We start from the raw sequence: 18,351 nt of genomic DNA, 5'->3' as shown, positions 1-18,351 counted from the left end.
CATGTTATACTGTTTAAATTTTTAGATTCTGAACAGAACGATGAATGTATTTATTTCATAATGATAGGTAGGTATTTTTTATTGTGGGTACTTTTTAAGAGTTTTAATATTGGAAAACACTGCAGTTTCTCATAAGTTTTTTTATGTTACAATTAAAAATATAAAAATACATAGTTATAATATTTATATATTATTTATTTTAATTTTAAGCCTTTAAATAAATAATAAATATTCAGTGGTTTAAATAAGTTTAAATGTTTACGGATTCGTCAAAATAACTAAAATGTACAAATTGTTTTGTAATTAAAAATGTATATAATTGTTGATGAAGATTTAGCTCTAAATTCTAAAAAATTAATGCAATGTTTTTACAAATATATTTTATGAGCGTTTTAAGTTTAAATATGTTTATAATTTAAATATTATTAGATAATTCATAAGTGAAATAGAGAAATATAATTAGACTATGTACTACTGATTCATTATTATTAGTATATATTTTAATTATCATACATTTCATTATATTTATTATATTGTAAATAATACCTATATTATGTATTTTACAATTAGAGGTAAATCGACGTATCAAGGTAAATTACGCCGAATCAGAACTGTTTTTATTTTATTTTTTTTAATACCAACCTATTATTTTATACAAGTGTGCACGTGTAAATCTGGACAACTATGCTTAATTGTAATTTTAGGTTTCTCAGTCAATTAACTGCGTATTATCAAGATATATTGTATATCATTATTATATAAAGTACATGCATAGGTCATAGGTAATACGAAATAATTTTTAACCATCGACGTTAAATAAACATAAACGATTATCATTTATCCGCATCGTGTAATTGAATTGATAAAAATTAATTTCAAACATCATAATAAAATACTCATTACACATTTTATATAAAATAATATAAGAAATATAATGTACCTAATCTAGCATGAATATTGAATATAGATACCTACTTAACCCGTTTTAATGTCGAATATATTATAGAAAACTGTAAACGAGTTCCTGTAAACCTAAACAAATGATTTTATATTGAATCTGTCAAGCACTCAAGTGGATAAATTGACATTAGCATATATTTTGTTGTGATAAGTCAAAAGGAAATATTGCTTATCGGCAGCAAGATGATATTTAAAGCTGTTTTTGATATTCTAAAAAATAAAACTAATCTGAATAATTTTTATTCACAATTATAAAATAACATTAAAAATGTTATCATGCCTATAAATAACTTAAATATTATGAAAATTGTATAGGCAAATAGAAGATGATAAAATAAAAACTCGATGAAAATTTCAAGTATCTACGATAATTCATTTTTGAGTTACACTAAAAAAAACGAAATAAATTTTGTTTGAAATAGGATTTGCGTAAATAGGTATTTCCGTTTTTCCTCATTTTTTTTTTGTTTTCTATGAAATTTTTGTTTTTAATAAACTGTTTAAATAGATTCGTCATCGCATCGAAGATTATGTATTATTTCATATAGTGGACTTACTTGTTTTATTTATTTATATTTACATAAACTATTTAACTATTTTTTATTTATAAACTGTTTACCGTTTAATGAATAACGAAATAACAGCTAAATTTAAATATGAATAAATCATAGATACACATTTAATTCATTTGTCTGATAAAGTCTTATTGTTATCTTAGTGACGTACTCTATCTGTTTTTTTCTCAATTTTTTAGTTAGAAGTTAATCAAATGATAGATCTTCAAAACTCATATTGAGTTTGGACTCTGACAACAAATTCAAATTAATGATCACACTGTTAACTGTTAAGATCATTTTTAAGTGGACTTATATAGAGAATTTAATGACATTTTGAGAAAAATATTTAACATATAATTCAATACGTGATAATTACAAATTATTACACAGAAAATTAATTTCAAATATGTTGATTCAGCAGATCGTCGTCTGTCACTGCTTTTATTTCAAAATCGATTAAAGATAATAGTTTGTAGAAAATAACACATTCATTTTGTTTATAATACAGTTTATAGTATTTAGTATTGAATACTATTTATATAGTATATAATATAATATATATGTACTATATATATATATATATATACAGGTCCTTTAATCTATAACAAATAAATATATAGAAAATAAAACGTAATCTAATGAATAACTATGTTTATAGAAGTCAGGGTGTTTATTTTAAACGTTATAAAGCTGGTTTATTGATGTAGTCTTTCACACTCAATCCAGATAATACGACGATGGATAGTAATTAGTAAGTATACTTAATTTTGTTTATCCGTTAAAATAGGACTTGAGGCTACTATTTAGGAATTTACTTAATAGTTATTGGATTGCAACACGTTTAAATTTTAAACATTTTAATAGCAAGTTCTTCAAACGTAAATTAAATTATTTTTTATTTTTCGGCGCATGTCTCAAAAGACTATTGAATAAGATCTATTAACAAGACTTGTAAATAGCTGCCTACTTTTATTGATACATCTTTTTTTATTTTTATTTTTATCACAGCATTTTAAAAGTAATTTAATTTTTTTTTATTATAATCGTATTTTTAAACTTAATTTAACTATCCGACATGTACAATAATATGCTTTCATGAAGTATAATATTAAAACAATTGAATCTATTGATTTTCATTAAAATATAAAATTTTATATTACTATTAATTGTAATCAGTACATAAATCGATACAGCGACGTTTCACGAAAATTAGTAGTTAAAAGATTCGGGTTATTCAAAAAAGTGCTGTCGATAAGGACCGTTTGCTATATCGTGTTCTACCTCGCTAAAATAATTTTAAAAAATACGATGGCGCATCTTCAACAATAACTCAAACATCGTGACATAATATGCATAGTTAATATACTACGTATATATTTTACACCTATCGTGAAAAATCAAACACATATAATTTTTTTTTTTTTATTAACAAGTATAATATGTATTTGACATTTGTAGTTTCGTTACAACCATATTGCCATATTGGCATAATAAACATCATATTATTATATTTTATAGTACCTTATTCTGTTATACATAATACATGAATAGTTTAAAACTAAAATGGACGTCGGCCGAATGTTACACATTATTAATTATTTTAGGTAACTGACAAAATTAACATAAAAACAGGGATTCCAGTCTGTGCTAGAAAATTGATTTCTATGCACTATATTATTACATAATAATAAGTTTTAGCTTTTAAAGATGTCGTTCGAACTATATAGTATATATTATTACTGTTAATTAACACTCTTAAGGCACTCTGAAACATTAAAAAAAAAAAAAAAAAAATGTTATCTCAAATTCGGTCGTATGGACTTGGCTCGCTAAAAAAACTTGTTATATTATTCATGTTGGCATAAGCGTTCAACATAATTTGAAAATATCATTTTGGTTAGTAAACATTTTTTTTTTTTTTGTAAACAAACATACAAAATATTCTGATGGAAAATCACATAATGAAAAAAAAATAGTGTATTTTTATACATTTCGAAATGCATACTTTACATGGTACATAATCTTTAACTATAATATAACTCCTAATTGTCTCGTGTACCTAGCTAAAGAGAAATTAAAAAATGATTAATAAAAGTGACGAAGAGATAATTAATAAGATCATAAACATAAATAAATACATTTCAGAAATCGATGAGATATTTTTAAAAATCGTTATAAAGCGTTCATAATACATGCGTATAATATAATCATTTATCAATGTACCTAATACCTATAATATATTATTAAATTGTATTTACGTTCAAGTATGAAGTATTTATAGTACATTGATATTATGCATGTAAGCAGTCCACAGTTAAAGCTAAAATGTTAATAATAATAATAATAATGATGATGATGATAAAAAAAGGTATACTATAACCAAGAATTTCAGAAAGCAGATACAATTTAATATTATGAAGGAGGTTATGCCTTTACGTAAAATATGTTTTTATTTTAATATATTATTATTAAATATTATATTTAGATATATATTTTATTAATAGATGATGATATTTTATACGATAATATATTATACTATATTCTAGCGAATATTTCAAATAGGTAAGTAAATTTATTTTACACAGATCGTTTTACAATTCTTTTCCTAAAAAAACGAAATAATATTCTATAATTGCGCTAAGTACAGCATTAAAACAACAAAAAAATGTTTAGTTTCCGTTCATATAAAATATATAATATTATAATATAATATATTACGTTCATCGACTAGAAATATACGCTCCTATACCGAATACAACGTTTTGAAACGTTTTCTTACATGTTTTTGAAACATTTGACTGATATACAAGAAAGTGAATAGCGCATATCCTCCTCATTCAAAGCAAGCATAGTTTTGGGCGTGCTATCGGGATAAGTGAACTATTAAATTTTAGTAATTTCTAAAATAATATCATTATCGAATTTGAAAAATAAATAAAACGATACTGAATGAAGTTGTATCGGTGGGTTTTTTTTTTTTTTTTTTGATTTATGTTTGAAAAAATAAATAGTAAATTCTTATTTGACATTATCATAATACACATAATATTATTTATATTAAATACTACAAGTATAGTCGGAAAAACCCAAATTGTCATACCAATGGAGTATGATCTGTACAACGGACAGACACGTGAAGTGCACGTATAGAGTTAACATATTATTAATAATATTATCGTATTTATCACGTATTTTCCAAAACGCTCGCAATATAACTGCCACGCTTCCACTTCCACAAAAAAATAGTTAAGCGCATATTATCCAAACAAATACAAAAATAAAAACACAACATATTATATGACAATAAATCAAGTATTGCCGTAATAAATACAATAACCATATATAGTAATAATAATAATAATAATAATAATAATATACAGCAATAATAAGCATTATCCCGCTCAGAATCTAAAACAACTATCTACGAAACAATAATATAGTATAATATAATAATAATTATGCGTTGCTGTTGCTCGTGCACGAAGCGTAAATAATAAACAATTAATACAAAAAACATATAATATTACACCTAACACGTCCTAATATTAATTAGTACATAATAATATTAAATTTAAGTCAAATGGCATTTGGACTTATATACACATTTATGCTATAATAATAATATTATGATATTATTATCACATCAACATATTATTATTATATTCCGCGTGACCATCGATCATTTTTTTTATTTTTCATTAATTTTATCGACTATACAATAATAATAATAATAATAATAATATTTTACAGTAACCCGGTAGAATTTGGCTCTATATAGATTATAATCAAAGGTTAGATTAGGATAATAATAATAATAATAAATTTAACTCGTCAAGTTTAAAGTTAATATCGCAAAATATACATATTGACTTAGTTCAGTTTAAAAAAAAAGATAATCGACTTTTAAATTATTACGCGAATCACATAAAGAGTATTTTTTCACCTTTTTATGTACAAAATTATTATTTTATCAAGAAACAACGGAAATTTCATTTAAAATCTTGTATATTATATAGTAATTTAATGTATAAAACCATTGTTGAAACTAAACATTTTTAACTTTAACTTACCGGATTATTTTAAATCAAACGAAGAAAAAAATAGCTAAGTTATGTTTCAACAGTCTGCAATTGAACTAGTTGAAGTTAAAAAAGTTTATGAAAAATTTAACATTTTATTTGCCTTGACTTAAACCTTACGAGTAGTCAATGTTCTACCATTGATTATAATGACATACGAAACGTAGGTACATCGACCCCCCCCCCAAAAAAAAAAAACACAGGAATAGTTTTATACATAATATTGTTTAGCGGTTGTTGGCAATCAAGACATCGATCCCGACACCGATATGTAAGCGCCGTCGGCCGGTTTCGTTTCGCTGTTGGATCTCGTCGGCGGCGGCGCTTCGCTGCGGCCGTTGGCCCCTGCCGGCGCGTTAGCCATCGAATTGTTGTTGCTGCTGTTGAAGTTGTTGTTGTTGGCCAGACTAGAACTCCGTCTCCTCTGCCGGCTGTTCGGGATACAGTAACCGCCTTTGCCGTCCTGATGGTTGATCAGTCTCTTATTCTTTTCGTCTCTGTCCGATTCGACCTAAAACATCGTTACGTATACCGAACACAATATCGATCGATGACCGCGCACTATGTCCGCGGCCTTTCGGTTTTTTTGTACTGAAACTAGGACCCCACTTTCGGGATTTTGATACACTTCGAAATAAATTATACGAAAAGATACGACAAGCACCTTCTTCGCCTTTTTCTTCTGTTGCAGTAATCGAAAATCTGATTTTCAGAATTATTAAATATATTTGTTTCGACGCGTTAACTAAAAATTTTTACCAAATCCAAAATTATCCTATATAATATTCTTAGTTATGTCTGAGCTCAGTATTACGCACGATCTCCCTAAACTTCCCGCAAAGTTCAAGAAAAATGACTCTCAGCCCATACCGCGATATAGACAACGCCGTTGTGCCAGAAATAAAAAAAAATGATTTACGGGGGAAAAATGTTCGCTGGTAAAATACTTCAAATATGCGCACTACTGCTATTGCAAAAGTTACAGGCACAATATATATTATTTTATATCCCTACGAGGAAGATAATAATGAGAAGATATCTACAAAGGAATGTAGTGATGTGAGAGTCGAGTGTAAGACATTTATTCAAGAGAGGGTCGCTTGTGTATTCAGCTATACTATAGCTAGGGTGGTGATTTGCGTTCAAAAGTATAACGCGTTGGCCCAAATTTTAATGACACTGAAAATAATTTTTATTTCATTTTTAAATTTTATATAAAAAATAAACGATTCATTTTTATTTTAAAAAATAAAATTACGAATTATAGAATTTTGAAATCTTGGAACTAATTTCCTGACACATTTTGAAATTACTTTACTTAATTATATTACTAATCTACATTACTTTGAAAAAGGTTGTTTATTCATTCTAACTCAAATATTCACGTAAACATAGGTACAGTTGTAAAGAACAAAAATTTTGATACCTTATATGAAGTTATTAATGACACAATTTTTTTTTTTTTTTAATTAAAATTATTACATTGTGACGAATGACTTGAAAAATTGAGATACCTACCTGAGACATTATAGCGGCGTAAGCGACAAGAGTAGGTTATTATGAAATTAAATCATAACTTGAGATTTTTTATTTTTTTATTTGCAATAAGTATTCTGTTTGAATATTATTACTTTGCATAGTAATTTATTTATTAGTAACAGTCTGTCATGGTGTTTATTATGTTTCGTATTATATTTTGATTGGTATAAATAAAAGAATTAAATAATAAATAAATTATCACTTAAAATTTGAAAAGATAATTGTCAAGTTAAAAGAGATAAAAACTAAATATTCTATTGTTTAGTAAGTGTCAAATGTATTTCTTCATTGAGCAAGTCATAGAAATGTATATGTTAAATTTAAATTCACTGAAATGTTATTGCAAACGAAAAACGATTCTGAACTATAAGACTTTTTGTTAGTGTACATTACAAAGTTAATTTCATGATGTATTTTTTGATATGTTTACATAATTTACTTTTGTTAATAACTTTTGAGCCAATATTATACCTTATCGAAGAACCGTATGAATATATTTGTATAAATAGCTAATAGTTTAAAACTAATCTGCATATTTTGAAATTGATATTACGTTACATTATTACTATTAATAATGTGATATAAAGTAAATATTATTAGTCTCCAAGTATGCTTTTAAATTATAAAAGAAAACTAACCTAACATCATTATAGTTCGTTTAAATAATATGTAATTTCATCCAAATTTCTTTAATAAAAAAAAAATTGTACTTTTGTATTTTTTAGTTAAAAAACTACTTACGAGAAATATTTAATTTAATTTTTTAAGCTTTATAGCTATACAAATTGAAAAATATTTATCATTTTAACTACAAAATAATTTGTAAATTTTTGTGAACTATATGTATGTATCTTAAATGTTTATAAATATCTATAGCATCAATGTATGAGAAACTTTTCACCAAATGTTTAAGAATTTTAAAATACCTAAAAAAATTCAAATATCTATTAATAGCTTAAAGAAATCACAATATTTTGAAAATTAGGTATTCCATTTACCTATACAAAATGTTAAAATAAATATTTGGTGAAAATTAATGTAGGTATATCAATTATTCGTTTTTGAATAATTACAATAACATTAGAAAATTGATTTTATCGAAACCAACTTTTTCGATTTATTTAAATAGGTACCCAGAAAAGTACTTTGAAATTTTTGCTTAGTACTAATTTGATTCACTTTCTGTTGGCAAGAAGTTGAAAATTTAAGCAATCAGTTGATTTTAGTTTTATTTCAATAAATATTGATAAAAAAATCTCACTAAGACCAGAAGCTTGAAAACTTAGTACAAAGTTTTTCATAAGTTTTTGTTGCAATAGCTTTAAAAAAAATATGATTGCGATTTTTTATATATATTTGGAGTTTAAATTTGGAAAAACTAGATATTTAAACGAATTATAAAAAACATTTTAAAAATATTTAAATTTTAAATTTTGCAATTTAAAAATATTAATATTTAATATTCAGTACTTGAAACTTATGATGACGTATATTATTGTATTGTATACACACAACGATACATTTTCAAATGCAATATTTTCAGCGAAAATGTATTCTGCAACTAGCGTATTACTAACAGTAAAATTAATTACTTTAACAGCAATATAATCATATCATAATATATACATATAGTAAGTACCTACTATACTTAGTAAAATAGGGTGACAAATGACAATATTCGTCTACTCTCGTTTTTATAATTGTTTATCATTAAATTTAACACATAGTACATAACAATGACATAGGTACTTAATGATGAGGTACACTCGACATATTATACTATTCAAGAAAATGTTTACCTACTTATTCCCCTTTTTATATGCATTTTTATGTTTATATTTTTAATTTTTATTAATCCGTTGACAACAATTATAATAACAAAACATAATAATATCTATGTAACTTTTTCGAAGTTATAGGAATTTTGTAATATTATAGAGGAGTTATGAATGCTATGCGACCAACAATTATAGGTAAGTACCTGTATTGATAATATCATTGAACTTGTCGGCACAACAGTTATCAGTAGAATGATATCGATTTGATTATTTTCAATTTATATTGTTTAAATGTTATGAAACCAAAAAAACAAAAAAATGTCTTGTCATTTACTTTTTGACGTCACGTCTTGTGTCTCGTAATAGTAATTATAGCGGAATATAAAACCTTTTGAAAACAAAACACCGTCGATAAACGATACGTAATAACTTATTAAAATGCAATATCTATCGTATGACCACGTTTTCCGCGGCGGCGCCGTATAACTCGAACAAATATTTTGTCGGGACGACATTATATTATATTATTATATAAACACAAAAATGTATAATATTACATCAGTGTCATTCGTCGTTATCGAGCGATCGATATATAGACGATCCGAAAATAGCTGTTACAAGCGTAATCTCTCGAGAAATCGCGAACGACCTAAATTACGGTATATATTTCAACTGTACGCGCTCTACTACGGTATTATACGATAGGTATATATAGGTAGCATCTTATAATATTATTGCAGGACTCGTCGAGTGCGACCAACGACCGCCTGCCGTACACGAAGGTTAGGCACAGCTGGTTCCCGGCGGGTTTTAATTATTTCTATACTTACGTTTCTTATATTTACGTATGGCGATAATCTCTCGGACGTGTCTGATCCGCAACTCGAGCTTTCCGATAAATCTGTGTTAAACTTTCTGGCGGCCCGGGGCGAAGACGGCGCTTTCCTTGCGCACATTTGCGTCTGAATGTGTTCGCAGACCCTCCGGAAACGTCTTATATTACCTGCACAACAAGACAGCGTTACAAAACTTATACATTGTAATCGAATGTCGCAGCGGGGGCATAAGCGTAGTTAACAATAACAACAGGTACAACGCGTTTCGGCCGCGTCCGATTCTAAGTATATATAGGTACGTACCGGAGTGCAACGTGAATATGATGGCGAACAGATAGTCCCTGGGAGAGTGCGTGTTCGTGACGTCCGACAAATCAATTTGGAATCGCACTTGTCTCTGGAACATCGCCGTGCCGCCGGATCCGCGTCTGTATTCAACCCGGAACGACAGCGCATTAATTACGGTGTGGCTCAACTCGGAAATCTGAAAAAGTTTACGCACATATAAAAAAATACTCTATTTGAACCTTTGACGACGACGATTGGTCGACCGTCAGTGGGCCGATTAGAATAGATAGTTATTCATTCGAATATCGAACGTCATTACAGTGAAGACAAAAACTGCAGGTACAGACCATAATATATTGACCACAATGAATGATGGTCACATATAAACGTGTGGAAATAAGCTTGTTGTATTTCGGTTAAGCGGTTTTTTTTTTGCATTTTTTTTTAAGCTATTGCATAGCTTTTATCGCAGGCGTGGTGACTGAAAATATATTTTTCGTAACGAAAAAGCGTGACCGTTACCCGTTAATTGTTACCATGGTTACCGAAAATAAAATAATAATAATAATAATCGTTATCATTTATTTATTATTTTAGTTTAATATTATTCACTGTTATCTACAACAAAACAAATGCATTTTGTCAAATCTTGAGATATGCGGTGTTGCAGTTTCAGCGACGATATACAGTATAATATAAAAATAATATAATAATATAATAATATTATATTATATTATTATTATTATTTTTTTTATAAATTTTATTAACTTCTTATTTCGTGTTAATATGTAATACTGCAATAGCTTTATCGCGGCAGTCCCCGAGTGCCACTTGACTTTTTTTTATTAACGATTTCTAGTATTCGAATAAGAATGAAATGCAAATATATTTTTTAATCAAAAATAATCATCAATATAGTAAGTCAATAAATTTCTGTCGAGTTAACATCAAAAATTAGAACGATGAAACCCACGATGATAATTATACCCATGTCAATAATAATAATTGAGTTAAATTTTTAAATATTTATAGCTAATAACGCCTTTCCTCTTAGAGACAAACGGATAAATACCATTCAATGTCTCTGTATGAATATTTATTGAGCAGTGTCAACCGTCAAGCCATTTAAAAGATTTCGAGGGGACACATGCCCACAATGGGCCCAGTACTCTCGCTCACTGTATTGTATATAGTTACAGTTACGTTATAGACCTTTCGATCTATAAATGCCAACCAGTGTATTGTGTTTCGCAATTCGATAATTCCCATTACGAAGTCCCAGCGCCAGCTGCGGGTGGTCATAATAATATCGGAGTTTCCGCCAAATATATTATAATACTATATAATATGCTACCAGCAGGATTTTAACATTCGGTTATACGTCGATCGTTTCTCTTTACACACCGGATGCGAACAATACTGTTATACTATAAACTTGATGTGCCTTTAAAATAAATCAATACATAAATGTATAACATTTAAATTTAGATATTTATTTCTTTTAAGATTCAGTTTTAAATATAACTCAAAATTATTGTTGTTCGCAATAACGTTTATATTATGACACGCGCAGCATATAATTTAACTCGTTTCTCATTTAAACACGACTAATTTACCGTCAATATTGTATGCTTAAAAGTTAAAATACGATCAAATATGCATATCATAATGTGGTTCGATTAATAAAATACCATGTATAATTATTGTACCTATATGATTAAAATCCATAGATCTTAAATAAATGATGACTAGGAATACTCATGAATATTACCTATTTACGTATTATCCGAGTAATCGCAAAGAAGCGGTCATTCCGTGTTAAATTTAATACTGCACGTAACCTAAATAAAATGTTATGTGTGATGGAAATAAAAATCGAATCTTTATAGGTTAATTTTACTCGAAAAAGTGAGTGTTTGGCTTGAACTGTGATATATGTGTATACCTACGTGACAACGACGTCGCAGGAAAAATTAATTATTTAAATACACACTAAAACACAGTAAAAAATCGTTTATCCTCTATTTGAAAGTTAGTAGGTACCTAATAATATTATCATACATTGATCTAATCGCTACTCAACAGTTAAATTATTAAATTTGACTTTATAGTCGATTATTATTGTTTTTATTGTGTACCCAACGTACGTAGTCTTAATATGCTCTCAAACGAAGAAACTAAACAAACATCAAATTAATGTTTAACCAATCAAGTAAAGGTACATATTATTATGTAAATATATACACAATATATGCTCTATTAGGGTACTTCAATATTGACTTTGAACAATTGTAATTAATAACAAGAGTCAAGTAGGTATCAATAACAGAAAGACTTACAAATTAAAAATATTCTCACAAACTATAATTATAATTGTATCATTAAATGAACGTAGTAAGGTTGATATATTTTATCCACCGTTTTTATGAAGGTAAATAAGGGAACAGACCCCATACATAATCATTTTTCAGTATCAAATATAATAATTATTTATGTTTCAAACATTTTTTTAAAAATATTACAATACCTACAAATTAAAATAATAGTCTATAAAATATATATATGACTCAGGTGACATTATATTAACCTTACCGTACGCAAACGACTCAAACAGTTATATTATTGTAATGTGTAGGTTGTCGAATGTTTTTAGACAAGTGTATCGATCGATGTCACGATAGGCGGGAAAGAATGAGGCTTGTTCACTACTTTATTACAGATGTTTCTAGGATTTATAGCTTGAAGGGCTTATTTGGTCCCCAAATCCTCTCTTATAATCGACATATGTTAACACGATTCTTTACGAAATTCTTATATTTTTACATAAATCGCTTGCAACAGTCTTTTGAAAAGGAGGGAATTAGATTTTATTGATTTTACAAAGGCTCGTTATCAAGTTACACGTTAATAATAACTGATTACCAAATTAATATTAAAACTAAATTACGATAAAAAAAAAGCGAGAATTTGGACTAATAGATGGGGTGGCAATAATACAGATAGTGTTGTTTTAAAAATTGCATTAAAAAACATGAATACGATTAAGTAGATTTTACTATGCAAATAAAGTGCTTTTTCTGGATAGAAAAAATACGTTAAATTTCTTGTATTTGATCGTTAAGTTTACCGGTGTCCACAAGAGAGTTTTAATTTGTTTGAAATACGAAGGGACAGGTGACAAAATTTTAGTATTTTGTTAGGACAATGCTTAATTTTTTTTTTTAATGTTCTGTTTATTATTATTGTTTTTTTTTTTTTAGATAAAATAAAAAAAAAACTTTATTTCTTATAAAATTTACTGTATATATACTTGTAAGTAGGTAGGTATGCAGTAGCGAAAATGTAATGGAACATTTTAGTGTCACTCTTACTATACTATACCGATAAAACAGACGTATATGCGCTACGTGCATGACTCCAAAAAGAGTATAGTAGCTCTACAAATGGCGTCGTTATGCTTTCAATCTACACGTCTGAACGAAATCATCTGACAAACGGTTTGAAGTAGAGAAAAAAGGGAAAAAGGAGGTACTCGTTTGAAAATAAATATATATATGTATAAATGCATTATAAACAACGACACGGGGACACTCTTTGATTGTCGTAAAAAATCTGCATATTCGTACACAGCACGCTATCATAAGCAGCTACCTTGAGTATACTTATAAAAATTCCAAAAATCAGACGCATGATTAATTTAGGGGTAAAAAGGGGTCGATCGTGCTTGGTAGTCATATCGTATGTAGGTGTGTGTGTGTGTATTATTATGTGATACAAACGGGCAATTAAATCCAATATGGAGAACTGCAGTGTTCGTGTGCACACGCGTGCGGTTGCCGTGGAAACGTCGAGATCTCAGTGGATATCGCGACTGGTATATAGGGAGGGGCACACCGCCGTCGCGGTCTGGTCGTCGACGGCGATTTTCGCTGCAGTCGGCGGACGGCTGTCGAATGCGGACCGGCCTATGAACTACACCCTATAATTTTATTATTGTACCTAAGTATTATTATTATTGTTGTATGCGCTTTCACTGTGCACGTCGCCACGAATCGATACCAGAATCTATTATCTCTCAAAAACTACACCCCGCAGGACGCATTTGAACATTACGTTTGTCAAAAAAAAAAAAAAAAAACACACACATCTCATGTAGGCGCAGTTAGCGTTTCAAGTTTAGCGAGAGTTTCGTCCGATACATCGCGGAAGTGACGAAATATAGTGTTATGGATTAATAAAACAATTTTCCACGCTTAGTTCGAACGGGGTTGCTTTCATTTGTTCAGTAGACGGGTATAAATGGTATAATACCTACTGGATACGATTGTAATCGTATTTTTCATGTTAAAACACCGCATGATTTATTGCTACAAAATTGTAACTTTTTACATTTGATTATACTCTCGTAATCAATAAACAAACTTTATATATTAACTTTTTACTTTATATTAAGTTTCAAAAGTAAAGTAAAAGTGTATTAAAAATAAAAAATAAATACAGTATTACGCCTATGTCGTAGGCACTTTCTATTTACAGGAACAATTTATTGCTGGTATATAATTTAGACAAAGAAATTTGAAAGTAGCTTTAACTTTTATAATTAAGTATACGTATAACTCATATTTCTACAATAATTATTAAAATACATCTAAATAACAACTTTTTTTGAGGAATAATAATAGGACATGGACGAGGTTAACCACTTGATCGTTTTTTTTTTATTTTGCGCCAAGTGCATAATTCACATCAATCAAACCTTAAAATATCCATTATGCAGGATTGTTGCAATCACGTATATACGACAACGATTCATCTAGAAACGCGATAAAAATGTTAAAACGATAATTTATCAAATTATAAATCACAATTATTTATAATCGGCGAGAGTTTCAAGACTTTATAATTATAGCATTGATGTTTTAAAAAATCATGACAAAAACCAAAACTGATTTAAAAATTTAAAAATAAAATAAAACTGTTGTGCCATAAACTCATAAATCGGAACGTTGTTTCAGCAGTTTCACCTTTACACTATGTTCTATATAAGCTACCCTAAGTTATATGAAAACGTGAGAAAAATCAAAATTTAACCTCTCAAGTAGGTATACTACAATCGACACACGATTTTCCTGCCGTAAATGAGCGAGTATAAAACCAGATATGAGGTAAGCACTCTTTCTACAGTTCTACCCAACAAAATAATCAGTCATAAAAAAAAATAATAATAAAATGAAATTCTTCTCTAAATTAAAGACGTGTTGATACGTATATTATTTATTTATTCTTCAAATATATTTGGACAAAAACATATACCTATGTATATGTACCTGACCTAACCTACGTACTTGGCTATTCAATATTCTGATTTTTCCTTGCATGTATTTCGTATTCGACGAGTCCGAATTACAAAACATATTCGTGATAACCTGTTACGCTAGAAGTCAAAGATCAATATTTACATATTTATAATGAAAAATACCATATTAACATGGAACACGAACCTATAGTTTCTAGACACACGCGCGGGCTAATAAAAAGGGAACGATAAGTCGTCAACTGTTTGAAATATTTCGAATCGCAATTACGTATATCATATTATCATGCAATCAATAATATATGACATATTTTTCGTCATAATATTATAATTTTTGTTATTCGTTTGAATAATATTCTTATTTTGTGTTTTTCCTATTGACATAACATTAAATTATATACCTTTTTCACAAACATATTATTTCGTCACACATTTGTTATTACGACCCACACCCAGAAATAGAAGACCTTTATATTATTAAGTAGTATTTTTATTTTATAATAATGCAAACATTCACGTTCATGATTACGATAATATTAATGGTTGTCTTTTTGTTTTGTCATACACATTTGGAACGGTATTGTATTAATAATTTTGTACATTATACACTGAATCCTACGTCTTAATGTGTTCAATGGCTTATAAAATCAACCGTTTACATAGGAACAAAAACCTAAACCAGGTCTTAATATTATGTCATGGTAATAATTAATCGATCTTTTACTAAAATTAGTAATCACGTTATATGTAGTACTACCACCTACCGGATAATTGAATCACTACTGTATGGCTTTAACCAGTCAAAATCAAAAGTGATTAAATAATTATAGTAAATCGTAACACAACATAATTATGTAATTTTACTGTTTATACTGTTTATAGGTTAACATAGAAAACAAATTACACAACACTTGAGCGCAATAACTATATAATATCATATTTTATATTCTAAGTGGAATAATAAATGTATTAATTTTACAACGATGTTTTTTTTTTGTGTGTACCTACGTAAATACTTTTTGAATTAGTAAAATTGCTTAGATTTTCAATTTTAGTGGTGGTTTCTGATACGAAATTATACTTGGTTAATATTATGAGGAGGAGGGGAGAGGGGTCAAAAGTAAAAATCATTTAGTACTTTTTTTCATAGTCAGAATAAAATAAGTTAAATAAATACGAACACTTTTTATTTTTCGGAAAAATGTATTTTTTATTTTATTTTTGGTAGGTTATTCAAAAACGAACTTTTTTATGCATTTGAAGCTTACATTTTTCCTAAACACAAATTACTAGTATTGTATATTTACAGTAAAAAATTTAAAAAATGTATGAAATTTTCAATTTTAAAACCTAACCTAATTTTAAAATTTTAATATAATATTCCCCTAAAGTAATTCATATCGGAACTAAAAAATATAAAACAATTTTTAACAACGTCTATTTGTACAAACGTTTTATGTTAAAATTGGTATTAAATTACATATTTAAACAATAAATAATAATATTTTATATTATTTTGCTATAATTTAAAAACATTATTTGTGGAACTTAAAACTTGTATGCATATTATACATTTCATTTTATGCAATAATATTTTCAAAATATTTAGATTTATTTAAGATATATACCTATTCAAATATTACCTATTTATAGCATAACCCTATTCACAGAATACAGTAATGTATCATTATAAATTTATGTAGTACTAAATAAAATAAAATAAATAATAAAATAAATTACTAAAATATCAATATCGAAAAACATATTATAAAGTGTATTAGAAACTTAGGGATATATAAGCTGCCTGACCGCCTAAAAAAAAACAAAAAAAAAAAAAAATGAACCAATGCTAGTCAAATTGAATTTGAGGAATAATGAAAATTAAACTATTTGAAGGAAGTTTGTTTAGATTTCAAATTGTTTTTATTTAGTTTTAAGTTTTTCATCATATTTTATTAACCTATAACTAGTTACCCTCAATAATGCAAATTTTTAACTACTCTTACTCTTACTTCTAGCATTTAGGTTACAATAGGTTGAAATTAACGACGAGAAATACACACATATATATATATAGTGAATCTATATCCAATCCGATAAATTCAAAATGTAGTACTGAGTGAAAATATTATTTTTTCAATCTAAAAACATCGAAATAATATTATAAATTTATAATATATTTATTTCGAAACACGATGAGAAAATGAAGTTCGTATTCGAATATTTAAATTATATTTCACGTTCTTATTTTATTATTTTTATTTTTTACATTTTCATGTGTCATTTCAGTTTCGTTGAATTTCATGTAATCAGAATTCCAGACCAAGGTAGCTGGTAGGTAGTATATTTATATACCTGCGCATCCTATCGCATTTCCAATTCCAACCATGGTATGATAAATCCGTTGTAATTTTTATCAAGTATATTGCTTACACATACCACGAATTAGTACCTATATACAATTACGGGACCAATGTGCATTTATATTTTTAGGCATATATATAACATTTAAAACACATAATATGCAAATAATACACTATATATATACCTATATAATGTATCACCAAATATGCTTTCTTTCTATAATGCATGAATTTAAATGCTGAATTTGATATTATTAAGTTCAATTATGTCCTGTAATACTCTTAGGTCATATTTTCAGATACTTTGATTTGTGTGCTGTGACGATACAAACTTATTATTTTTTTAAATGAATACCACTTTTTGTAATATGTATTGTTAAGTACATAAGTAGGTATGTATAAATGTTTTAAAAATGTTAATAAGTCTAAATAAAGATTTAAACAAGTAGCTTTTGAGTGATCAAACATCGTGTACCTACAAAAGAAAATAATTCTTAATACTATATTATCAAATAAAATATAAATAAATTTGATGGAATATTCTCTAGTACAATACATTTAAATAATTCAGAAACTACTAGTTTAAATTTTTATTTATAGTATACATTGACATTAAAAAAAAAAATCGAAAAACTCA

General features: G+C 27.4%; 1 protein-coding gene across 2 annotated transcripts in view; it reads right to left on the bottom strand.

Moving 5' to 3' along the window:
- Window positions 1–2,925: 2,925 nt before the first annotated feature.
- Window positions 2,926–18,351, bottom strand: part of LOC114127544 (serine/threonine-protein kinase BRSK2) — a 94,853-nt gene continuing 79,427 nt past the window's right edge. The window contains exons 13-15 of one of the 2 annotated variants that reach the window (XM_050205900.1): window positions 10,053–10,233; window positions 9,744–9,916; window positions 2,926–6,107 (exon numbers count right to left, since the gene is read on the bottom strand). In XM_050205900.1, coding sequence (XP_050061857.1) covers window positions 5,841–6,107; window positions 9,744–9,916; window positions 10,053–10,233 — 621 coding nt within the window. In that variant the 3' untranslated portion in view covers window positions 2,926–5,840. The remainder of the gene's footprint in view (window positions 6,108–9,743; window positions 9,917–10,052; window positions 10,234–18,351) is intronic. The other variant, XM_050205901.1, reaches the window with a different exon arrangement.

This window comes from Aphis gossypii, chromosome X (assembly GCF_020184175.1).
Source record: "Aphis gossypii isolate Hap1 chromosome X, ASM2018417v2, whole genome shotgun sequence".
NCBI classification, from domain to species: Eukaryota; Metazoa; Arthropoda; class Insecta; order Hemiptera; family Aphididae; genus Aphis; species Aphis gossypii.
Note: the sequence above shows the minus strand (reverse complement) of the source record. Positions and strands in the feature narration are given on the sequence as shown.